This window comes from Gorilla gorilla, chromosome 1 (genome assembly GCF_029281585.2).
Source record: "Gorilla gorilla gorilla isolate KB3781 chromosome 1, NHGRI_mGorGor1-v2.1_pri, whole genome shotgun sequence".
NCBI lineage: Eukaryota > Metazoa > Chordata > Mammalia > Primates > Hominidae > Gorilla > Gorilla gorilla.
This window is the reverse complement of record NC_073224.2, coordinates 217,924,259-217,950,381: the sequence shown is the minus strand read 5'-3', so window position 1 is coordinate 217,950,381 and position 26,123 is coordinate 217,924,259. Positions and strand designations below refer to the sequence as shown.

General features: G+C 54.0%; 1 protein-coding gene and 1 pseudogene across 10 annotated transcripts in view; one reads left to right on the top strand and one right to left on the bottom strand.

The window, feature by feature from the left end:
• HSPG2 (heparan sulfate proteoglycan 2) overlaps window positions 1-26,123 on the bottom strand; it is a 114,868-nt gene that overhangs the window by 71,074 nt on the left and 17,671 nt on the right. For all 10 annotated transcript variants that reach the window (XM_063701917.1, XM_055387257.2, XM_063701927.1 and 7 more), the window contains exons 2-3: window positions 2,872-3,007; window positions 2,619-2,663 (exon numbers count right to left, since the gene is read on the bottom strand). In XM_063701917.1, coding sequence (XP_063557987.1) covers window positions 2,619-2,663; window positions 2,872-3,007 — 181 coding nt within the window. The remainder of the gene's footprint in view (window positions 1-2,618; window positions 2,664-2,871; window positions 3,008-26,123) is intronic.
• LOC101136767 (large ribosomal subunit protein eL21-like) lies at window positions 14,898-15,417 on the top strand (annotated as a pseudogene).

Below are 26,123 nucleotides of genomic sequence, written 5' to 3'. Positions count from 1 at the left end.
TGCCCGTCAACACCCCATGGGGAAGAATGCCCGCCAGGGTTCCAGCCCACTGTGTTTAGATCTGTGGGCCCAGGGTGGGCCTGGCTGTGTCCTGGGCAGGGGCAGTGGCTGGCCTGGCCCCTGGACTCTGCAGGGAGGTGCCTCTGAGCCTCTTGTGTGACTCGCAGCAAAGTGCAGGTTGGGGAGGAAGAGAACAGGGAGAAAGGAGAGAAAAGGAAGAGTGGGGAGAGAGGATAGGGCGGGAGGCAGAGGGAGAGCAGCGCTCCCACCTGGCCAGGGCCTGGGTCACTTACTGAGAGGGGACTCCTCATCAGGCTCCGAGACCATCATGCCAGCCACAGGCGGGTGGCCCAGGGGCGGCCCTGAGCCTGCAGAGTAGAGACAGAGAAGGAGGCAAGAAGGGACATTGACAGTGAGGGAGACGAGACGGAGAGAAGCAGAGAGAGAGGCAGAGACATTGCAAGAGAGAGGGAGACACAAAGAGACAGAAAGACAGAGACAGAGATAAAGAAAGTGGGGCGGGGGAGAATGAGAGAGAAAAGGTAAGACAAAGGTAAAGAAAAAGGCAGAGGGAAAAAGAAAAAAAAAAAAGAACAGGCAGAGGGGAGAGAGGGAAAGACAGAGGGCGACAGAAGCAGAGATGGTGAGCCAGAGAGAGGGAGGAGAACAGGATGAGGCAGAGGGAGGAGGCGCAGAGACAGACACTCAAGGAGTGGGGAAGAGGGTGCAGGGCAGGGAGGACAGGGGACACACACAGACATGCCGACAAGGGTCAGAGCAGGACACACAGGCATGGGGGAAGACAGAAAGAGACAGGTCAGAAGATGGAAAGGAACTGGGGGAGGAGAGGTGGGAAGGGGTCCTAGGGAGGGGAGGCTATCAGGGACGGGTCTTGACACACAGGGGGCTGGAGCTGAGCCAGGGAGCCACAGCCATGCCCAGGGGGAGGAGGGGAAGAGCCATCTCAGGGTCTGGAGTCCAGGGTCTGGGACTGGGCCAGAGGCTAGGCATGGCCCCATGACAGGCAGGATGGCTCTGGCTCATGGGCGCAGTGGGGGACTGCCCTTGGTCAAGTCTGAGTGGGCACCCTGGGACCCCAGGATCAGGGAGGCACACCTGCTGCCTCCCTGACTGGCATTCAGCCCAGCTGCCTGGACCTGCCCCAAGGGCAGCTGGCAGGAGCCAGGGTTTGGCCTGGAGGGTCTGAGGCCCCACCTGTTCCCACTTGCGAGGAAAGGCACCTACCCTGGTCTTGGGCCCCCTACAGCTGCTGTGCCCTGTTCCCCACCTCTTCCCCCTCTGGCCTCGTCTGCCCTCACAGCTGCTTCTCAGGGAGGGCAGGTGGGCTGGCCAGGACTGCCCAGCTGGGGCAGAGCTGCTGCAGTGGGCAGCCCCCGGGGAGGGGCTGGAGATGGTTCATGAATGGACAGGGTGGACTCAGAGGCAAGCCTGGCTTGGCCAGAGGCAGCTCCAGGGACACATTAGCATAGGCCATTCCAGGACGGGACGTGCCATGTGTGCCTGGGGCCCACCTGACACTCTCTCTCCCAAGCCCCACCCAGCTCCCAGGCATCCTGCAGCCTTGTGGAGACCTACACATGGAAAACCTTTAGGCGGAGCCCCAAGTCCAGGCTCTGGGAGGTCACAGTCAGGACTAGGTTACCCAGTGACCTACCCTCCTGTCTACACTGACCCAGTTAGGATGCTACCCACTGGCATTTGAAGGCCCCTGATATGTCAGCTAAAGGGAGGTGACTGCACCCTTGAAGTAGGCCCAGGCCAGATTTGGCCAAGGCCTGCCTAGGGTAAAGGCAGCCCTGGATGCCACGGGATGGCCCAGTAGTTGGTCTGACCTGAGCACCTGCTCCATCCTTGGCCCTGGTCACAGATTGTCCCAGGAGCTGCCTCCCAGAGAGGGCAGTAGGAACCATAAAGAGCCACAGGGCCTTGTCCTGGGGTAGGTCCTTCTCCACCCAGTATCCCAGAGTGGAAGGAAGCAGGGACTATAAGTCCCCATCCCAGTGCTGGGCCAGTCTGACCAGGGTGGGGGCTGCCTCTCCTCCCTCCAAGAGCCTAGCCTTGCCTCCCTAAGCTAGGAACCCTTGCTTCCCAGCCGATGACCCACCTGAAGGCAGGGTTCTCTCCCAAGCCTAGCGTCAGGCTCGATCTGTGCTCTGCGTGCCCTGCTACCTGCCTGAATGCCCGATTCCACAGAGCCCCTCTGTTCCACTTGTCTTTGCCTGGGATCCCCAGCTCTGTGCCCCCAGGAGGGCTCTGGGGAAGGACTCAACAGCTGAGCTGCCCTGGGAGGTGAGAACTTTGCTTTGAATGTGAAACAGCTGACTGGCTGTCAGTCCCCAGCAGAACTGGGCTTTACCTGCCCAGTGCCCTGATATCTGTGCCTGTGGCATGGGCAAGCACAGGACCTGGCCACACCAGCCTTGCAGGGACCTGCCAATCAGTCTGCACAACTGTCACTCAGCAGGTTAAGAGATCACACCCACTTCTTCTTGCTTTGTACCCAGGGCAGGCCCAAGGAACCCTCAGCCCAGGAGACTGGCTCTGGGGCTTCCCTGGGGGACAGGAGGGAGACCTGCAGGAGGCCTGCAGCAACTTACCCATCTGGAAGTCCCCGCTGCCCAGGTCCCCACTGCCCAGGTCGTCTATAAGCAAAAAAGAGATGTAATCAGCAACAACAAGTATTTGTTGAGTACCTACTGGGTGTCAGGCACTGTTCTGGGCACCTAGTATACAGTGGGACAGGGTTGAGAAAGCTCGGAATGGTCGGTCACCCGCCTCCCCCATGCCAGTGGGAAGAAGCACAGTCTCACCCCCCACCCCTCTGCTCCCAGCCTTGGATCCTTGGCTCACCTCCTGAGATGCTGTCAGCCAGCATGTCCTCATCATCAGAAAGGTACGAATGTGTCCAGCGCATTTGGCTTGCTGTGACGGTCTCTATGTCCTCAGGCAGAGACAAGCCATCATATGCCCTCAGCCCATGGGTCACCTGTAAGCAAACGAGAGCTGATTGAGTCACTCTCTCTATCTCCCACTGAGCCCCACGGTCCTTCCCCTCACTTCCAGGGGGACCCAGAATCCCACCTTCAGGCCCCTTAGTGGTTAAATTTGACTTAGTATGGCTCAGTGAGCCAGGCTGGGGCTGAACCCTTTTGATTCAGTTTCCCCAAGTCCCATTAGCCCCTGGAGGCTTCAGAGCCCAACCCTGCTATTTCCGAATGAATCCTCAAATAAAGCAGACAATAAAATGTAAATCACTTTGGTAAGTAGACTCCTTTTCCTTTGGAGAAGGCAAGGGACACCCAGGACATGAGTGAGTGGATGGGGGGATGCGGGCGGGTAAAGGGGTGGCCTCGGGCAGTGCAGATGGGGGGCACAGGCAGGTGGAAGGCTGGCCAGGGTCAGCATGGGTGGGGACACAGGCAGAAGTCGAGGGCGAGCTGCTCAAAGCCGTTGCCTCCCCAGGCAGCTCCTCCCCAGGCCATTTGGCTCCTCTTCCTGCCTCACTCTGGCCTGCCCATCTCCAGGCTGCAGGGAACACATTCCACTGTGTTGGAGAATTAGCTTTGGCACATGCAGCCACACTGACAGGCTCATCCCTGGGCCCAGCAGCGCAGAGGCGGAGCTCAGTATCTGGGCTGAATGGGGACAGGCGTGGTGTCAACTCCACGTGACCTCAGGCTGCTGCCGAGCCCAGGATAAGCTCCACCTTGGGGCCTGCAAACTATGTGGGCCGGAGCAGAAGGGCCCCAGCAGCCATAACACCTGCCTTCTCAGGTGTGGGTCCGGGCAATGAGTGCCTCTTCCCCCTAGACAAGATCCGGATGATTCCAAAGCAGTTTTACCAAATAACTTAGAGGAAAACAAACCCAGGGGAGCCCAAGGGAACCCCGTGGCCCACAAGTGTGCAGATTCACGATGGCTGGACCCCAGATTCCACAAGCACAAGTATGCACAGACTGGCAATGGCCTGGCATGAGGGCCTCAGGCCCTGCCCTGGCCTTAAGCCAGAAGGAAATGGTCTTGCTTTTGAAAACCAAACCCACAAGGGCTAGACAAGGTAGTGAGGTCCAAGCCAGAGCAAAGGCCAAGGAGGAGAAAAAAACAAAGAGCCAGCCAAGCCCCCTTCCCTCCCCACCCCTACTGCTCCCACAGTCCATATCTCTCACGCCGGGCCCTCTGCTGGAATGCCCTTCCTCTCTTTGTTTCTCAGGCGAACTCCAATGCATCCTCCAAAATCAACTTAAATACCACCTCCTCCACCTACTCAGGAATAAGGAGGATCAAACAACTGATTGATAGGTGTGGATCTGAAAGAAGCCAGACACACAAGACTACAAACTATACGATTCCATTTATATGAACCCTTAGGGGTCAAAGTCTAATCCATAGTGACAGAAAGATCAGTAGTCACTTGGGACCAAGGGCAGGCTGGGGGTGACTGGGAAGGGGGCACAAGAGACACTTCTGGGGTGATGGTTCCCTGGGCATACATATCTCGTTACTGACTGTACCCTGAAAATGGGTATATTTTGTTGTGTGTATTTATGCCTAAATAAGGATGACTAGAAAGAAACTCTCTTTGTCCCGACTCCTTGCTGTTCACAGTGACCTCAACCCCAGTCTGGTTCTGGGCCCTCCTGGGCTCACAAGATTATTGTCTGTACCTCCGTTGGAATGGAAGCACCTTGAAGGCAAGGGCTGTGATGAATTCATCTCCACCTTTTCTGCACCCTGTGCTCAATAAATACTTGAATGAATGAATAAATGAACGGACAAAAATGTCATCACCTATGAATTCCAGTCACTCTGTGAAGATGACTTGCTTTGGGGAGGCACTACCTACCTCTGTGCAATCTATAAGCATCTCCTGTCCTAGGCTGTGAGCTCCCTGGATGGGGGAGTGGCTGGGTGCCATTTGTTCATCTTTGTGTTTGCGGTGCTCTCAGACCTTGGGGAAGGTCTGAGTTGTCCACATCTTATTCCTGCTTTGGCCTAAAGCCCTTACCCCCAACAATCCAACGGCAAATGTTGCCTCCTGTTCCTTCTCCTCTCCCTGCCCTCTCCCTGTCCTCCTGAGTGCTGGCCTGTGGACTTCTAGGCTGTGCCCGTGGGATGTGCATTCAGGAGTGTGCTTTAGAACGTCCAGGAGCTGGTGAGAAATGCAGATTCCTGGGCTCCTTCTCAGAGACAGTGAGTCAGGTTTTTCCATCCCAGGAGGGTGGTCTTAGTTGTGCATGTCCAGGGGATTCCCACAGTCCCTGGTTAGAACCATAAGACCAGCCCCTACCAGGCGCTCTGCCTCCTTCCCTGGGTGGGGTACAGGGCAGTGTTCCCACTGGCTGGAGCAGGCCTGACTGACCCAACGTGGGTATGAGGCTGGGGCTGGTGCAGGGGCACTGACTCTGGTTAGAGGAGATTTAGGGGTCCCCTCAACCTGGTGGGGGGCTCTGTCAATGCCAATCCCCCTCTCACTGCAACCAAGGTTATGGAGGGCATGCCTGGAGCACTGCGACTCCCAGCATCTCCTAGACACTGCCGTCTGGAAAGGAAAACCTAGCAGTGAATGATGAGCAAGGTCCAGAGCTTTTCCCAGGGAGCAGGGAGCTGGTCAGCGGGCGGCGGCGGGGGTGGCCTTGGGACCAGACAGGAAATAGCAAAGTGAGATTCAACATGGAAAGAAAGCCAGGAACACACATCTGCAGGGAGAGGGGAAAGAGAGGCCAGAGCACGTCGGGACTTGGACAGAAGTGCCCCACACTCCACCAGAGGACTCCAGAGCACGGGTCCCTCCATCTGCCAGTCTGCTGTTGCTTGCAGCCCCCACCCTAGGGTCTGAGGATCCAGGGTCAGATAAGGGCCCATAGCAAGGAATAAGTCAGCAACAGCAGAGACTTCATTTGTAAAAAGCTGAAGATCAAAAGGTTCCAGCAGCTGTATTTCACATCTAGGAGAGGAGATGGAACCAGACAGGAAAGAGGCTCCCAGAAAGAGCCAAAAGGAACTTGAGACTTGACCATAGAAGGACCTTGGACCCAGAAAGGGAAAGTCCAGGATCTGCTTGAAGAATAATAACAGCTAACATTTATTGAGCACTTACTATGCACCAGGCACTCCTAAACCAGGTTATAGGTCTTATGGGGTCCACTGAGAAGGGGGGCAAAGAGAGCAGAGAAAGTCAGGTTACCTGTGGAAACTGGCATGTGGCAGGGCTGAGATTTGAACCCTGGTGGTCGGGCTCCAATACCTAAGCAGCTACCACTGTGCTGTATCACCTCTGTGACCAGGGGTGTGCAATGAGGCAGATACGAGATCACTGGGAGTCACTCTTGCAAAGCCTCTCAGCCACACCGCATGCCACTTTGCAATGCATTTCCTTAGCCTAGTATCACCTGAGTTGACAGTGACCCTTGGAGGAGGCTGAGGAGGTATGAATGCTCCCCTTCCCCAGGGAGCCCCGGGAGACGTGTCTGCCCAGACCACAGGTGAGGAGCTGGCATCCCACCCCAAGCCTTCTGCTCACCAGGATATGAGGCAGGGCTGGACCTCTGAGCTGGCCATGAGGCCTAAGCAGAGAGCAATACCAGGGAGCCCAGGGTTGGCCAGTCCCTGTCCCCAACCTGACCAGCTCTCAGAATGGCCCCATGGGATGCCTGAGCTGGCAGTGGCCTGGGACTGTGTGCATGTGCCTCAGGTCCCAAGGAGGACCATTAGCAGCTCCAAGGTCAGGGGCAGAAATAGAACCCAGGTTTCCTGCCCTCCAACCCGTCTCCGGCGGTGAGGGAGCCCGGCTTCCTCCCAGAGGAACCCAGCACTTCAGGCATGTGTTGGAGCCGGACGGGCAGCTGGAGAGGAGGGGTCTAGGGGTCAGACCTTGGCCAGAGAGGAAGGAGCTAAACAGAGAGGGGGATTTTCCAGACCCTGCAGGTCCTGGTTTGGCGGTGTGCAGGCAGCTGACTCAACCGGGCCCAGGCCAGAGAATTGTTCTAACAGGCTGAGAACAATTGCTTGGGGCTGGGATGCAGGCAGGGTGACCCCCAGTGGGCAGGCATTCCTTGAACACTGGCAGGACTGTAGGCGAGGGCTTCTGGGAGGCACCCAATCCCAGAGGTGGGCTATGTCCAGGCCCTCCTGGTGAGAACGAGGGTCACATGGAACTCCAGGTCCAAGTTGTGTCCTTAGGGACAATGAATGCAGGCTGGATCCTCCTCTCCTGGCCTGGGTGAGGATAAAGAGGCAGACAAGGCTGCCTAGGAAAGGACTAAGAACGGAGGAGAGAACCACAGGAGTGGGGCACAGAATGGAGAGAAGGCGGGAGAGGTACAGATACGGAGAGCAGGTACAGATCACTTGAGGCCAGAAGTTCGAGACCAGCCTGGCCAACATGGTGAAACCCCATCTCTACTAAAAATACAAAAATTAGCCCAGCGTGGCGGTGCATGCCTATAGTCCCAACTACTCGGGAGGCTGAGGTAGGAGAATTGCTTGAACCCAGGAGGCGGAGGTTGCAGTGAACCGAGATTGCACCACTGTACTCCAGCCTGGGCGACAGAGCAAGACTCTGTTAAAAAAAAAAGTTTATAGCAAGCTCATTGGGTGCCAAGCCCTGAACTGAACTGACATGAAGCTATTCAGAGTGTGTTCACTCCACTCAGAGGGAAGAGTCCTGTGTTTCACTGTAGCAATATTACTGTTGTTTGATCATGGGGTGTGACCCCCAGACTCCAATGGGGATGTCACATGCCGGCTGGGCACATGCTCTATGTCACCTTCTCAAACTTGAAAAATTCTGAATTCCAGAACACATCTGACTCTGAGGCTTTCAGTCAAGAAACTGTGAGCTTGTGTTATTATTATTTCCGTTTTCTGGATGAAGAAACTGAGGCTCAGAGAGGATGGGCTGGGTAAATGGGATCAAGCAGGTAAGGCACTTAGTGAGGCGTTTACTTATACAGTAAGTGCTTAATAAGCACTAGAATTACTTATACAGTAAGTGCTTAATAAGCATTAGGATTAGTACCATGCAGGGGGTGCATGGTAGGGGTGAGGGGTAGGTGTGGTTGAGGGGTGATGCATGCGGAGTGTGAGGTGTGGGCTCAGGCCTGGGGTCGCCTCCAGATCTGGGATGAAGGGAGGAGCCTGGCTGAGTGGGCGGGACCCTAGCAAGGGGTGGGCAGTAGAATTGGGTCCCATGGCTCAAAGTTGTCTGCCTGCTCAGAGGCTGACTCTGGGACCAACCCAGGGCTTTGGGCTTCTCCAGACACATTGTTCACATGCCTTCAGCAGCCAGTCCACCCCACCCTCCTTGTAGCCCAAGCCTGGGACTGAGCCCCCGACTGCCCCCGCAGCTAGGCAGGAAGGTCTGAGCACTGCACAGTCCCCAGGGCAGCTGCAGCTGCCCAGGGCCAGGCTCCAGGCATGTGGGGATGGCGTGAGCTCACCCCATCAAAATCCAGAGACAGTGCGGGGGCGGGGAGACAAAAGAGCTCCTGCCTGCCCACCTGCCTCCCTGCCACGGTCACCACAGGCTCTGCCTCAGTGCCCCTTCCCCTGCCCACTGCCAAGGAACCAGCAGACAATGTGACCCATGGTCCCCAAATCTCTGGGGAGGGACATGAACCCAGACAAGGTCCCCATCCCCCTCTGCCAGGATGCAGGCTCCTAGGTAACCCCAAAACAAGTGCTTCCCCTGCTCGGCTGCAACCCAGGCCCCAGATACAGGATCAACGTGCCCTGCCCCACCCCCAGGCCACCCAGTGCCCTGTCCACAGGCGACAGACAGCACACAGGAAGGAATCTGTCGGGGCAGCACTTTGTTGTACAAACTGCCAGGGGCGCAGAGCCCGACACAAAGGCCAAAAGGCCTTTAATCCCCTGGCAGTCTGAGAGGGGCGCCGGGCCGGAAGGGAGGTGGCCACAGCCTCCTCTGGCATGCTTGTGCTGCCCGTGCCACTCGGGAGGCCTGCCAGCTTCTCACACAGGGGCCCCCAAGGTGGCAGGAACTTCACCAGCCAGTCAGCCAGGAGGAATACGGACGCCCCCAAACAAGGAGAGGGTCCAACAAGCATCCACGGCTTCTTTGTGCCAGGGTCTGAGCTAAGGTCTTCACAAGACTTACGTAACTCAGATCCACCACAACCTCACGAGGGAGACACTGGAGGCACACTCATTTGATAAATAAGGAAACCAGGCTCAGAGAGGGTACAGTTACCTGCTCCAGGTCACACAGCAAAGGCAATGGGAACGGAGTCTGAAACCAGGACTCCCCTCTGCTGGGTTCATGCTTCTGTATTTGGCTAGCTCAGAGGCACAGCTGCCAGCAGGGCCCTGCTTCTAAACTCTGACCCCTTGCCCTCTGTAAGCTCATATCAAGGCCTGCAACCTGGAAAAGCTGCATTCCATCCAGGGCTTCTCGGGAGCGCTGGGGCAGGTCAGGGCCTTCAGCAGAGGCCCAGAGGGTGGGAAGCTGGGGTCTGGAGTTTCTAGTCCCAGCTTAGCCCCGCACTCACCACGTTGCCTTGGACAAGCCCCTGCCTCCTTTACCTTTTAGCTAACTTTAGTGAGTCTCTACTGTACGCACTGGGCATCCACACCCACCATCTCAGTCCATGTGAACAACACGCGGAAGGCAGTGACTTTGATCTGTTTTGAGCATTGCTGCAACTCCACAACAGAAAACACACAGTAGGTACTAATAAATCTGCGGACTCACAGACAAACCAAATGAATGAACCTACCCAACAGCCCTGAGGTGGAAATTAACCCACCTGACAGAAGAAAGCTAACTTCAGGAGACTTGCCCAAGATTACACAGCTTGAAAGTGCCAGAATTACCTCTAGTCCTCAGTTCCCATTAATACGACAGAGGCCATAACACTTCATCCCAAGGGAAAGAGGAGACTAGGTCACACGAGCCCTGAAATCCATTCCAAGACACCCCTGTCCTTGCAGAACAATCCCTCCAAGGCTTAGTTCTCTCCGCTATGAAATGGGAGCAAAAGGCCGGGCACAGTGGCTCACGCCTGTAGTCCCTGCACTTTGGGAGGCAGAGGCAGGCGGATCACCTGAGGTCAGGAGTTCGAGACTAGCCTGGCCAACATGGCGAAACCCCATCTCTACCAAAAATGCAAAAATTATCTGGGCGTGGTGGCGGGTGCCTGTAATCTCAGCTACCCTGGAGGCTGAGGCAGGAGAATTGCTTGAACCCAGGAGGCAGAGGTTGCAGTGAGCCAAGATTGCGCCACTGCACTCCAGCCTGGGCAACAAGAGCAAAACTCCATCTCAAAAAATAAATAAATAAAATAAAATAAAAATAAATAAAATGGAAGCAAAAAAAGGTCCCTGCTTTGCCTCCTTCCTGGGGCTACTGGGAGAGGCATGTGGAATGAGGCGGTGACCTCTTTGAGAGGCACAGTCCCAATCTCTGAATCTGCCTGGCCCTTCTCCAGGCAGGCTCCATGTGGTCTCTGCCTTGGAGGCTCCTATGACATAGCTAGGGGTGGGCACCCAACCTGGTCTGGCACTGACCAGGCAGGGGACTGGCGAGAACACTTGACCGCCAGCTGGTGGGGCAGAGCAGGCTGTGCTGTCAGACACCTCCAAGTCCGGGCCACCCTGGCCATATTCTAGCTGGGGGGCTTCAGCTTCCTCATCCTTAAAAAAAGTAGAATCGATCAGATCTGTCCCATTTGGTTCAATTCAAGTCACTCCAACCTCGACTTACTGGGTACCTACTATGTGCTGGGCCCGGGGGACAAAATGTGAAATGGACACAGAACTCCATGTTCCTGGGGGACACAGGCCACGGAACCACGTGCTGGCAACACCGTGCGAAGAGAGTGCTGAAGGGGAAGGACAGGGGCCGGTAGAGCCCAGGGGAGGGTCCCCTCACTTAGGGAGGTGGCTGGGAGGCTGGGGAAGATTTCCAGAAGAAATGCTAACTCAGCTGGGCCTGAGAGATGACTTCACCTAAGCAAAGCAGAGAAGGGGAAGAGTGTGGACCAGGTGGAGGGAAGGGCACACGCTGAGGCCAGGGCTGGAGAGGGCATGGCACGTTCGCGGGGTGGGAGGAAGCCTGGTGCAGCGGGACACGCGTGTGAGTGGCAGAGGAGTCAAAGGGCGGCACGAGTGGGCTTTTCCATTTAAAAGGGCCGCCCCTCAGTTGTGCTGCTGACCCGGTGCTAGTCACAGAGGCCAAGTCTCCCCTGTACCCCCAGAGTCCCTGCACTCTCCTCCGTCCCCCACAGACACCCCAAGATTAGGTCTCCCCTGGTGGCTGAATGAGCTGCCTGCCAGCTTACAGGGAACCAGGAAGCCACCGGGAAATCCCCTTGCCTCACCCATGTGCCAGGTGTGGCCAAGGCGGTGGGGGTGGCCTAAGCGGGAACAGCTTCTGGACTGGGCTGCCCAGCAAGAAGGTCCCTGGGGGTTGAACACTATCTGCCAGGCACCGCGGCTGCCGGCAGCACCTGCAGCGTTCACGTGCCAGCCTCCTGCATGCAGCCTGGCTTGGTTCTCAGGTTCTCCGGCTCCCAGCTGCCCTGCTGCCCTGGTAGGTCTGTGGGGCTTCAAGGGCACACCAACCTGGTTGGGCCTGCCCATATCCTCCTGGGTCACTGCCCACAGATTTCATGAATGATGCCCCTTGCACAGTGCCAGGACTATGGAAGGATGGGCGGAATGTTCCACAAAGTTACGTTGCCATGAGACACCACTAACAACCACAGCCGCTTCCTGAACCTGTCGGGTTAGGCCTTCCCACGACTCCTGACTCACCAATGGGTGAGAGGAAAAGCCCTTATCATGGCCAGCCAGGTTCTATGTAATCTGTCTACACACACACACACACACACACACACACAATCATGGCCAACCAGGTTCTATGTAATCTGTCTACACACACACACACACCCACACCCACACACACACACACACACACACACCCCACGCTCCAACCTCTTTTGCTACTGTGCTCCCCCAACTCCCTGCCTTCTAAAATAGCCACATGCATCCCCTCAATAGTCGTCAAACACACCAAGCCCCCTGCCTGGGACACTGTCCCCACATATTCCATCACTCGCTCCACTTCTTCCAGTTTTTGCTCAAATGTCACCTTTCAGCCGCGCATGGTCGGTGCCTCACGCCTATAATCCCAGCACATTGGGAGGCCGAGGCGGGTGGATCACCTGAGGTCAGGAGTTCGAGACCAGCCTGGCCAACATGGTGAAACCCCGTCTCTACTAAAAATACAAAACTTAGCCTGCTGTGGTGGCAGCTACTTGGGAGGCTTGTAATCCCAGCTACTTGGGAGGCCGAGGCGGGTGGATCACCTGAGGTCAGGAGTTCGAGACCAGCCTGGCCAACATGGTGAAACCCCGTCTCTACTAAAAATACAAAACTTAGCCTGCTGTGGTGGCAGCTACTTGGGAGGCTTGTAATCCCAGCTACTTGGGAGGCTGAGGCAGGAGAATCACTTAAGCCCAGGAGGCAGAGGTTGCAGTGAGCCAAGATTGTGCCATTGCACTCCAGCCTGGGCAATAAGAGTGAAAATCCATCTAAAAAAATAAATTGTTGAATTAATTAACGAAGGCTGAGGCAGGAGGATTACTTGAGGCCAGGCGTTCAAGACCAGCCTGGACAACATAGTGAGACTCTGTCTCTACAAAGAAATTAAAAATCAGCCCGTTGTGGTGGTGCACATCTGTAGTCCCAGCTACTTAGGAGGCTGAGGCAGGAGGGACTGCTTGAGCCAGGAGTTCGAGGCTGCAGTGAGCTATGATTGCACCACTGTACTCCAGTCTGGATAAAAGAGTGAGACCCTGTCTCTAAAAACAATTAATTAGTTAATTAATTAATGGGGTTTATAAGTGAGGAGCCTGAGGCTCAGAGAGCTAACTTGCCCATAGTCACAGGGTTGGAAGAACCAAGACTTGAATCTAAGACCCCTGGCTCCACACCTGGAAGGAACTCCATACCACCTGGTCCCGCCGATGATGCCTGGGACTTTCCTGCTGGGAAGCCCATCTCTGGGGTGACAAGAGGCTGCCCATAGTCACTGAAGAGCATCCCGGAGGGGTGGGTGGGGGCCTCGGAGGCGAGCAGGGGCCAGAACTCTGGCTCCAGGGCCTTGCGCAACACAGCCAGACAGCCAGGCCTCAGTGACTGTACTCAGCGCTTGTTCCCGTGGGCATCGGCAACAGGAAAAAACAGGCTGGAACGGCCCGGCAGCTGTGGCCAAGGAGGTCGGCTCCCCCTGCCCCCAGGCCGGGCTTTCCTCATCTGCTGTATGGAAGAAGAGGAAGGGGCAGGCAGGGCCAGGCCCACGGCTGAGATAGGCCTGTGGACAGCAGAGCTGGAAATCAGAGCAAGGGGTCCTCGTCCTAAAGCGCCCCATGTCTGCTTTCTTCACGTCCTTTCCTGGACACAGAAACTCTCGGATGAGAATAGGCACGGGGGAGACAAACACATCTGGGAAAGGCTGGTTACACAAAGCTGAGCTGCCTCCCTAAGTCCTAAATGACTGAAGCAACATGATGGGACTGGAGGGTTGGGGGGGGTCACGTGCAACTATTTAGTGTTTCCCAAGTTGCTTAACTTGGAACCCTTTAGGTATGCAAGGCTCACTAGACTAGGGTTCCACAGAACACACTTTGGGAACACCACCCCAACCATCCCGCCTTTCCCTCAAGTTAGCCTTAAGTAAGAGTTTAGATGTAAGATAGGCTCCCCAGTACCCAGGGGCTCTGTAAAGGAGGCTCTTGAAGATAAGAAAAGCTGCAAGGCCCCATGGAAGGAAAAGCGGGCTGGCGGCAGGCTAGCTGGTAGTAGGAGAGGTGTGTTCTCTCTCCTCAGGGTGATTGACACCTGTCACCTGAGAAATCCAGACACAGCCTGAGCCTTCCCTCCCTGGCCATCAATCTGCTCTCTCAGGGGGTGACTCCTGTCGGAGGTGAAAGAGAAGGTGGCCCAGCACCCAGTCATTCCTGGTCCGCTGGGACCCTCCAGAAAGTCTGGAGGTACCTGTGCCCCAGAGAGAAAGAAAGCTTTGTTCAGCTGCTGAGTGCAGAGACCGGGGCAGGGGCTCACTCCCAGGGCTGGCGACCATGCAGGTAAGGGGGTGCTGGTGCCCTTCAGGGCAGCGACTGAGAACAGGGATCCCAACCAGCTCTGCTCGCTGGTCCCTTCCCTTCTCTGGGCCTCAGACTCCCCTCTGTCCGATGATGAAGCAGCCCTAGGTCATGGCTCTCCAGTCCATCCTCAGCAGCCTCAGGGCCACTCTGGACAGGAGTGAGGTGGAAGCAGGGCACCGTTAGAGTTTGGGCCCCTTCCCAAATACTCACTTTCATCAAAACACATCCAATTTTTTTTTAACAGGGTTCTGCTCTGTCGCCCAGGCTGGAGGGCAGTGGGCCTCCTCAGAGCCTCCTAGGCTCAAGATATCCTCCTGCCTCAGCCTTCCAAGTAGCTGGGAGTATAGGTGTACATCACTACATCTGGCTAATTTATTTTTTGTAGAGATGAGGTCTCGCTACGTTGCCCAGGCTGGTCTCGAACTCCTGGTCTCAAGCGATCCTCCTGCCTCGGCCTCCTAAAGTGCTGGGATTACAGGCATGAGCCACTGTGCCCAGCTACAAATCCACCTCTTTCCTTTCTATATTCTCACCTTCTACATAAATATCTGGTTCAGCCCTTGGTTAGCTGTGAGGCCATGAGCAAGTCATTTCTCCTCTCTGTGCCTCCGTTTCCTCATCTGTAAAATGGGCACGATCATTCATAGTAATAATATCTATCTCATACAGCTGTTGTGAGGGTTAAATACAGATGTAAAATGCTACAAATAACACAGCACATGGTGAATGTTCTATAAGTGTTTGCTGCCTTTCGGCCGGAACCGCCATCTTCCAGTAATTCGCCAAAATGACGAACACAAAGGGAAAGAGGAGAGGCACCCAATAGATGTTCTCCAGGCCTTTTAGAAAACATGGAGTTGTTCCTTTGGCCACGTATATGCGAATCTATAAGAAAGGTGATATTGTAGACATCAAGGGAATGGGTACTGTTCAAAAAGGAATGCCCCACAAGTGTTACCATGGCAAAACTGGAAGAGTCTACAATGTTATCCAGCATGCTGCTAGCATTGTTGTAAACAAACAAGTTAAGGGCAAGATTCTTGCCAAGAGAATTAATGTGTGTATTGAGCACATTAAGCACTCTAAGAGCCGAGATAGCTTCCTGAAACGCGTGAAGGAAAATGATCAGAAAAAGAAAGAAGCCAAAGAGAAAGGCACCTGGGTTCAACTAAAGCGCCAGCCTGCTCCACCCAGCGAAGCACACTTTGTGAGAACCAATGGGAAGCAGCCTGAGCTGCTGGAACCTATTCTCTATGAATTCACGGCATAATAGGTATTAAAAAAAAAAAAAAGACCTCTGGGCTGTTAAAAAAAAAAAAAGTGTTTGCTGTGATTATCTTTGTTATTTTGATTAAAATAAGGGTCTCACTGCTTAATGAGTTTGAAAGCCATCAACTTAAACGATCCCAAAGCTTCCTCTGGTTTTGATATTTTAGAGTACTGACACTCTAAAACATTAGGATTCTAAAATTCTAGGCTGTGTCCCACCTGCAAAAGGAACAGGGCTAAAGGAGGGGATTACAAAGTCAGGACAGGCTGGGTGCGGTGGCTCATGCCTATAATTCCAGCACTTTGGGAGTGGTGGTCAGGAGTTCGAGACCAGCCTGACCAACATGGTGAAACCCCGTCTCTACTAAAAAATACAAAAATTAGCCGGGCATGGTGGCACATGCCTGTAATCCCAGCTACTTGGGAGGCTGAGGCAGGAGAATCGCTTGAACCCAGGAGGTGGAGGTTGCAGTGAGCCAAGATGGCGCCATTGCACTCCAGCCTGGGCGACAGAGTGAGACTCCATCTCAAAAAACAAAAACAAAAACAATGTCAGGACAGAGCCAGAAGGAGTCAGGCTGCAGAGACCTGCCGAGCAAAGGGTCATCATCACCATCATCCTCATCATTCATTTATACCTCCCCTCTTGCCCTGTTACAAAAAGGCTGCAGACAGCTTACAAAGATACACACTTAACAGCCAAGAGAATATTAACTAAAGATATGTAAGAAAAACTCAGGCAGGGCAGGCAGATGGAGCCTGGAGTGAGGCAAGCAGACAGAGAGCACATGCTGAATCCCAGAGATCTAGGAAAGGGACAACTCATGTGGCCCTGAGCTTGCCAGCAGCCAATGGGAAGAAGGAAACCTGACCAGTCCCTAGATTCCATGTCTCACCATGTAAAAACAAAACAGTTGCTTAGAAAAAGCACAACTATCCCTGATACTGAGAGCAGGGAATGTCCCAAGGGACAGGCTTGTCTGGCACCCTTCTCTGCCTCATCATTGGGGCTGGCATCCCCTCAGAGTCTGCTGACCCTGACCCTTTGAAGCTGAAGCCAGGGGCAGAGGCTACAGTGATCAAAGATTCAGGGAGCTGGAATGGCAGTCCAGGCAGTACCCCACCAACCTCACCCCAGCAGCCTTGGTCTAGGCAGGATTACCCATCACTCCCCAAACCCGAACACAGCCAGTGCCCAAAATAGCTAGAGCAGGAGAGGGTGCCAAGAGGCCCTGGCAAGGGCCTGGGCTAGGCCCACCTACAGGAGGGCCCAGTGGGCCAATGCACACATACCTCTGGTGCACAAAGAGGCACCTTCAGTCAGGCACAGAGCCGTCCCTGGGAGTCCCCCACCCACCAGGCTCCCCCCTCAGCTGCACGTTGCTCACGCAGAACTTGAGCTGCTGCTCCACCCTTCCCACAAAGCAGGCTTTCCTGCCTGAGCCAGACTAGAAAAGCCTTCCACAGAAATGCCACCGCACCATATAGGGAAGTGCCTGAAGACCTCCCCGCCCCACCTCCAGAATCTGCCAGAATCAGCCCCCTCAGGATCCTCCATGGCGATGTTGGTTCCTCCCTGGGTCCCCCAGCTGCAGACCAACACAATGGGGGCTATTCTGGGCTGCACGGGGTATTTAAAGCTCTGACTGGGCCTCCTCCCTGGGGAACAAAAGGCCTTGCCCTCCGTAAGACCTTCCTGAAATTGTTCCTGCCCAGACTGTGGTGGCTGCATCCTGTACTGTTCCCCACCTCCCCTGCCAGGCCCTGAGGCCCTGTAAGATTCAGCACAAAATGCCTCCTCCAGGAAGCCCACAGGGCTGCCTCCTGTGCTCAGCAGCACTGCCTGAGACCCTCAGAAAAGCTGGGCCCTGGCTCAACTCTGCCATCGATCTTCTCTGGGTCCCAGTTTTCTCATCTGCAAAATGTGGATGTGAATCCCAGTGTGTGAAAGCACTCCAGAGGCTTCCATGGTTAGGATGAGTAGTGTCTCTCCAGCCACTTTGTGAAGCAGAATATAAGCAGGAACGGGAATTGGTCTGTTTTTTCGCTGCCCTTTTTCTAGCACCTGGCACACAGTAGGTGCCAAATAAATATTTACTGACTGATACAAATATTTATGGAATGTGTCTGTAGCCTCCATAGAACCACCCAGAATGCCAGGCACACAGGTGGTCAATACCCTCGATGGTAACGTTGCCAGCTCTCAGCTTGAGCACAAAGAACACATCAAGCCTTATGCTAAGTACCTGATGTTAATTATCTGATTTAATTTGCTCAACAGTCCCAAGAGGTCGGTACCATTATCTTATTTCACAAGCAAGAAAACGGGAGTTCCAGTCCAGGTGGTTAAGCAGCTCGCCTGAGGTCCCAAATGGCCAAGCTGGGAGTCAAGCCCAGGAGCCCTGAAGCCCCTGGCATCCTGCGCCAAATGCACATTGAAGAAAGGCGGTCGGAGAGCACTGGGTGGGGAGCCAGGAGCCTGAAGTCAGCCACTAAGCTGTGTGACTTCAAGCAAGTTGCTTGGCCTCTCTGAATCAGTTTTCTCTTCCATAAAAACAAGGGCATGAATTCCTCTTCTTCAGGTCGTTGGTAGGATCAAAGGAACCAAAGGATGTGACTCTGTCTCCCACACTAGCCCCAGCCCCTCCCCAGGGGCAGCAGCTGTGAAGGATGGTGGGAAGATGTACTGGGAGGAGGGGGCTACCCAGAGCTGGCCCCAGAACAAAGCTCCGCAGCTGCTGACAACAGCTGGGGAGAGCTCTGGGCCTGGCCCAAGCAGGGGGAGAATGGGCAGGCTGGGAAGTCACCTCTGGCCCTCCTCTGTCACCCTTCCCTGCTGACAGCTGCTGAGGCCTCAGGGCCAAGGGCCCCAGAGCAGGCAGGGAGTGGGGGTGTGGAGGGGGTGGGCGGGCTGGCTGGGGTCATCTTAGTCCTCATGCTGTCAACTGCTCAAGCCTCAGGGTGCCTGGCCTCGCTGTCCCATAGCACAGCCCTTTACCCAGTTCCCTGGGAAGCCTGGGTGGAGAGGCCGGAGCAAAGGTCTGGGGCTGAACATGCCTTAACTGGAGCCTGGCCTGCTCCAGGGCCCCCGTGGGGAGGTGCAGGGCCGGGAGGGAGGGAGTCCTGAAGAGGCTTGCAATTTCCCTGGTGCACAGACCCACTGCAGGCCCTTCAGGAAACGTCCCTGGAGGCTGTGAGCTTGGCCCACCCCAGCCCATCTCAGCCCCCTCAGCTGCCGGCCAGCCCAGCTCCACTCCCAGTTTGGTGCCAAGCCTTTCCAGCCCGCTCCAGCCCACGCAGCTCTCTCTCCTCTGAACTCTCACATACCCATAATTACAACTGACCATATTTTCCAAAGCAGAAATCAAGAAACCACTGAATAAAGGATTTCTGGGCTACTTCTGAGTGTCAGAGGCAGCCTGGGAGGTGAAGTTTGGATGCAGAGGTATTCAAATCTCTGAGACACGTTGATAGTTTTTTGGGATGACTACTATATCTATCATATTTTATTAATAAGTCAAAGCCATCCTAGGAAATGTGTGTTGGGCACATGCCACCCCATACCACTGTTAACTGTTGACTGGACACTTTAGCCTGGCAGTTTCCTAGCTGTGCGGCCCTGGGCAAATCACTTGACCTCTCTGAGCCTCTGTGTCTTCATCTGTAAAATGGGAATAAAAATGACCCCCTCACAAGGCTGCTGTGAGAATTCAACAGGACAACCTAAGTGCTAGTATCAGGCACTTATGAGGTGTAAGTACCACTTCTTCCTTCTCTCCCAGGCCTATCCACCCCAGAGCTCACACACCAAGCGAGTGAGCTCTCCAAAGACCCCCGGGGAGAACGAGACACAAGAGAAACCTGCCTGCAAAAGGTTCCAATGCATTCCTGGATCCTGTACTGTCCAAGCTGGGAGGGATCACCTAGCCCAACACCCTCACTTATCAGATGGGGAAACCAAATCCCAAAGAAGGGAAGTGAGCATGTTATGGGGAACCAACCAGACTTGGAGGGCCTGGGTTCAATCCCATCTCTGACACTTCCGGCTGCTGGGGAACTTTATCACTTTGAGCCTCATTTTCGTGCCTCCCATACCCCCATAATGTTGGATTAATAATTATTGCTGGGCGCAGTGGCTTGCATCTGTAACCCCAGCAATTTGGGAGGCCGAGGCAGGTGGATTACTTAAGATCAGGAGTTTGATACCAGCCTGGCCAACATGGTGAAACCTCATCTCCACTAAAAATATAAAAATTAGCAGAGCGTGGTGGCACGTGCCTATAATCTCAGCTACTTGGGGAGCTGAGGCAGGAGAATCACTTGAACCCGGGAGGCGGAGGTTGCAGTGAGCTGAGATTGCGCCACTGCACTCCAGCCTGGGCAAAAGAGTGAGGCTCTATCTCAAAAAAAAAAAAAAGCTGGATTATGTATACAGAGTGTTAAGAATGGTGCTTTTGGGCAGCCGTGAGAAGACAGAGAAGCCTCCCAGCAACTCGATTGGCAGAGGCAGATCCAGGACCCAGCCTCTTGGTTCCTAACGAACGGTCATTTACCTTTCACGAAGCCACCTCCTCCTCTCCTTGGGGCAAGGATTCTCAAAGGCCAGGATAAGGAGCTACACAGATGAGGCCTCTGGGAGGGTGGCAATGGGCTAGGTCTTTGTGGGCGTGCTAATCAGGGCCAGAGCCCTCAGTCTCAACCTCTGGCACCCAGAGCTGGTCCCTCCAGCCTGTCTTCAAGCCCCAGTCAGACAGGCCCAGCCTAGGAAATGACAGGAAGGGCTGGCAAGGGAGGGATGCCGTGTCCTTGGCAAAGAAAACGCGACATCCCAGGGACTCGGGTTACCGGAAATGGTAAATCTCCCCACTGCCTGTCACCTTCGACCAGGAATGTCTGCTGCCCCAGGGAACATCCTGTCCACCTGCCCTCAGACAGCCCAGGGACAGCCAGGAACCTGGACCCACTCTCTGCTCCCTGCCCCACCCCCAGGCCTTAGGTTAGCTGCTGGGTCCCCCCAGCCAAAGGGTACCTGTCATTCTGGGGCAGTGAGCCCGGCTGTAACTAACTGACCAATCCCAGGGAAGGAGCCATCCTAGGAAATGTGTGCTGGGCACAGGGAAGGAGGAGAAGGCTAGAAGGGGAACCCCCAAAAGATTGAGAGCTACCCCCTAATCTGATCCATCCAATCCCATCATACGTGCATTCTGAGTCCCCAGTTTGGATGAAGGCTCTGATCTCATAAACCCAACACAAGAGGCAGTACAGTGTGAGTTCTGGGTGGGACTAACCCAGCCGGAGGCATGGCTCTGCCGCTTGCCAGCTGGGTGGCTCTGGGTAAGGCACTGCAGTGCCTTCCGCCCTCAATTCTAATACAAAAGTGACAGCAGCCTGTGACAGGAACCTGTGAAATTTGTGGCGCTAAGCTGTGAGTCATTTAGCCCAGGACCTGGTGAGTAGAGAGGGCCCAGTAAACAGTGGCTATTAGGTATTGGGAAGTATTAGAAAGAGAAGGGGGAAAAAACAGTAATTATTATAGGAGCAGGTACTATGAGCCACACAATGTTCTCTGCCCTTGCTGGTGCTGACCTTCTACTTGAAGACCGATGGACCATAAATTAATACCCCAAATATACATGTCAAATGGTGAGAGTGCTGAAAAGAAAATACAGCAGGGTGAGGGGACGGGGAGTGGCCTGTTGAGGGTTGCTATTTCCCTGGGTATGGAGGGTGATGCTGACAGAGTAAGTCAGGTGCATACTTAGAGGAAGAGCACCCAGGCACCAGGAGCAGCATCTATAAAGATCCCAGAGGCAGGAGGAGCCTCAGAATGTTTTGGAAACAGCCAGGAGGCCGGTTATCTAACCCCCATGACTGCCCTGAGAGCTAGGTGTAATTGTCTCTATGCCCCGGAGGAGAATCTGGCAGGGCCAGGATCTGACCCTCCATAGCCAGGTGTCCAGGGACTACTCGCTTCAGAACTCCCACGGGGAGGAGCAGAAAGGTAGAAAAGCGCAGGTGTCTGAGTCCAAGCTCTGATTCTTCCAGGGATTGGCCATGTGATCTCAGACCAGCTGCAGCTCCTTGCAGGGCCTCAATGTCCTTGTCACTCATGGGCTAGAGATGCCTGTTCCATCCACTTCGCAGATGACTTTCTCCTCCCCAAAAGGAAGGGGAGGAGAAAGGATGGTGCTGGGAGGTGACCTTGAGCTTCTCTGGCATCTCAGGCCAAAGCTCCTCCCCGGGCAGGTGTGAATGCCAGGTGCAGACCCTGCCCACCTGAACCGCCCAGAGCAACCACCTGCCTGACCCCCAAAAGCTCACCTCCTGCCTATGCCTGCCTGGGCCTTGTCCCACTCAGCACCCAGAGCCCAGCCACAGCCACGGCCTCTGTCCTGCACTCTGGTTCTGGGTGTCAGATGTCCCTCACCCCCAGGGCCCAGCCCAGGACCGGCTCCTCATGTTCCTGACCGGGCGGAGGGTCCATGATTGGCCTTTGTTACCAAGGGTGCCAGCGGGCCAGCCCTCATGGGCACCCGGCCAGATCGTGAGGCCCAGCCAAGTGCAAACAGCACGCTTGGCGCCCTGATACGGGTGCGTTAGAGCGGGCAGGCTGCCCACTGCCCCCGTCACAACAAACCATCATCTCCACCCCGCTAAGGGGCCCAGGCAGCCGGCACCTCTGCTGGGAGCTGGGGACTAGGGACTGCCAGGGGAGGCCTCCTCCCCTTCTCCCACTGGGAATGGGTAGTGGGAATTTCAGAGCCTGGACATGGAGATTCCAGATGCCAGCAGCTGAAAGGGCAGATATGCAGACAGGCTGCAGGGAGCACGTGGGAAAATAACAGGGGCAGAGGAGCTGGATGAAGGCAAGTCATGGAGTTTTTCACATTATGGGTGTGGTCAGGCAAAGGGAGAGTGAGAGGCTGCCGAGAAGAAAGCAGGAAGGGCCCAGCAGAGAGAGGAGCAGCAAGAAGAACCAATGAGAGCCGGAACGGTTCCAATATGGGACAGGGAACCAGGGATAATGACCACAGCAACTCCTTCCAGCAATACCCAGCACTTAACATACACAGCGCTTCCGACAGAACTTTCTGGTGCAATGGAAATGTTGCGTGCCTGCACTCATCCAATAAGATAGCTACTAAGCGCTTCAAATGAGGCTAGTGCCATCAAGAAACTGAATTTTTTGCTGGGCATGGTGGCTCACGCCTGTAATCCCAGCACTTTGGGAGGCCGAGGCGGGCAGATCATGAGGTCAGGAGTTGGAGACCAGTCTGGCCAACATAGTGAAACTCCATCTCTACTAAAAATACAAAAAATTTGGTTGGGTGCGGTGGCTCACGCCTGTAATCCCAGCACTTTGGGAGACCAAGGCGGGTGGATCACGAGGTCAGGAGATCGAGACCATCCTGGCTAACACGGTGAAACCCCGTCTCTACTAGTAATACAAAAACACAATTAGTCAGGCGTGGTGGCGTGCACCTGTAGTGCCAGATACTCGGGAGGAGGAGGCAGGAGAATGGCATGAATCCGGGAGGCGAAGCTTGCAGTGAGCCGAGATTGTGCCACTGCACTCCGGCCTGGGCGACAGAGCAAGACTCTGTCTTAAAAAAAATAAAAATAAAAAAATAAATAAATAACACAAAAAAAAATTGCCAGTGTGGTGGTGTGTGCCTGTAATCCCCGCTACTCCAGAGGCTGAGGCAGGAGAATTGCGTGAACCCGGGAGGCAGAGGTTGCAGTGAGCCGAGATTGCGCCATTGCACTCCAGCCCAGGCGACAGTGCGAGACTCCATCTCAAAAAAAAAAAAAAAAGAAACTGAATTTTTATTTAAAACTTTATTTAATTTTAAATTTTGCATTAAATAGTCATGTGTGACTAGCAGTTACCGTATCAGACAGTGCAGATTATACCATCATTGATCCTTAGGCCAAGGCTGGAGATGGAGCTATCTCCATTTTACAAAGGAGGAAACTGAGGTTTGCCAAGGCTGCACAGCTGTAGGCTGCAGAGGCAAAATCGGAACCAGGCCTGGCCCTGCCACAGGGCTCCCCACCCACGGTTATTGTCAAGGCTGGAAACGGCTAACGGAAATCGAACATGTGTGGTGATAAGGCTGCCTCGTTAATCAAGACATCAAGTCTGTCTGCTTTTGGCCTGAATTCTGTCAGCTACACCAGTTATCACACGCTGACCAGAAGTTCTGACCGCCTGTTTACAAAGGTCTTTGATTTTTTCACACTAAGAAAGGGCAGAATGGCTGGGCGTGGTGGCGCATGCCTGTAATCCTAGCTCTTCGGGAGGCTGAGACAGGTGGATTGCTTGAGCCCAAGAAGCTTGGGACCAGACTCAGCAACATGGCGAGACCCCGTCTCTATGAAAAATACAAAAAGCAGCCAAGTGTGGTGGTGTGTGCCTGTGGTCCCAGCTACTCGGGAGGCTGAGATGGGAGGATCACTTGAGCCCAGGAGGTCGAGGCTGCAGTGGGCCATGATCGTGCCACTGCATTCCAGCCTGGGTGACAGAGCAAGACCCTGTCTCAAAAGTAAATCAATCAATCAATCAATAAATAAATAAAAATAAAAGACAGGGTAGAATGGGGATGGAATAGTCCCAGTTGGTCGAGAAGCCATGTCTTTAAGAACACCGAGAATCTTCAATGGCAAAAAAGCTGGGCTTGGACTTCTCCACTCATCAGCCCCCTGAGGCTCCTAAGAACTGGACGACACCCACTCAGGTAACACAGGGCACATTTACCTGCCTCTACGCCTTTAGTCATGTGGTTCCCTCTTCTTGGAATGCTGTTCCCATGCCCTTTGAGCTAATCTATTCATCCATCCTTCAAGGCCCACTCAATCACCACCTCCACTCTAAAGACTTTTTGGAACTCCTATAAAGACATCCTTCTCCCTACAAATATGTGGACTTAATTTCTACCTCAGAACAGTAGAGATTCAGTCTTAATTATAATCACTTGAGTTACTGTCTCTTCTCTCCTGCTGGAACCAAAGCTCCTTGGGGACAGAGACCAAGTTTTTTTTCTTTTAAACATATGTATATATTCAACCTTTAGATACTTCCTAATGTCCAGCAGCTAGGGGATAATAAACAAATACTTACTATGTTGAACTGAATTATAATATTGGCTTATAAGTTTGAGGACTCAATTTCTTATGGCTCTTCCCGAGTCTCCTGTGATCCCAGCAGAGGAGTCCAGACCCTTCCCTGCACTGAACTTCAATTTGTACCTCTGTAAAATGGGACAACAGGCCGTGTGCAGTTGCTCACGTCTGTAATCTCAGCACTTTGGGAGGCCAAGGCAGGCGGATCACCTGAGGTCAGGAGCTCGAGACCAGCCTGGCCAACATAGTAAAACCCTGTCTCTACTAAAAATACAAAAATTAGCAGGGTGTGGTGGCGCACACCTGTAGTCCCAGCTTCTTGGGAGGCTGAGGCAGGAGAATCACTTGAACCTGGAAGGCAGAGGTTGCAGTGAGCCAAGATGGCGCCACTGCACTCCAGCATGGGCAACAAAGTGAGACTCTGTGGGAATAAAAAAAAAAAAAGGAGGGGTGGGACAATAATAGTACCTGCCTTATTGGGAGATTATTTGTACTTACTATATTTATTTAACACTATGTGCCACATACTTGACAAACATTGAGTTATCTTCACAACAGCCCCACAAGATCGGTATTATTATTACCACCCTCATTTTATAGAGGAGGGAAGTAATGGTGAAATTAAATAGATCAAAGAGCTAATGCAACTCAAGTGCTCAGTATAGTGTGTGGCACATGCTACGTACTAAATAAATTGTATTAACAGTTGTGGAGCTTTATTTCTGAATAATAAAGGGTCTACAGAAATAGGGGAAATTGAGGATACTTCCCCAGGGCTGGGCACATAGTCAGCGTTCTCCAAATATTTGCTCCTAGACCGTCTCAGTCCCAGATGTACCAGTGATAGGTGGGAGAACCCTAAACTAAGTCCAGGGCCGCCCCTCTCTGATTCCCCTCCCCACTGGGTTCCTCCCCCTCTCCTCTGATCTATAGGGCAGTGGCTGCTGCTGCCTGCCCTACAGGCCATGTCAGTAGAGAACCGCTTTCCTGCCCCCATCTTTCCCCAAAGGCAGGCAGCATGGAATGACTTTGGGGAAATGACCTTTGTCCAGCTGTGCCGAGCCTGCAGGTGAATGGAGACAAGAAAGTCTGATTAAGTCTCAAAGGGGCTGGGCGCAGTGGCTCAGGCCTGTAATCCCAGCACTTTGAGCAACCAAGGCTGACGGATCACTTGAGGTCGGGAGTTTGAGACCAGCCTGGCCAACATGGTGAAACCCCATCTCTACTAAAAATACAAAAATTAGCTGGGTGTGGTGGTGTGCACCTGTAATCCCAGCTACTTGGGAGGCTGAGGCAGGAGAATCTCTTGAACTCAGGAGGCGGAGGCTGCAGTGAGCCAAGATTGTGCCACTGCACTCCAGCCTGGGTGACAGAGCAAGACCCTGTCTCAAAAAAAAAAAAAAAAAAAAAAGTCTCAAAAGCAAGTAATACTCTCAACTTTCTCCAGTCCTGTCAGGGGCTTTGACACCCTATTCTTCACTGAACCCCCACCTGGACCAAAGAAAGGGAAGAAGGGAAGAATCTGGGAAGAGTATGAAAATTGATGGAGTTTCTATGGCAGTCGTCTCTCCAGGGGTGGTTTTC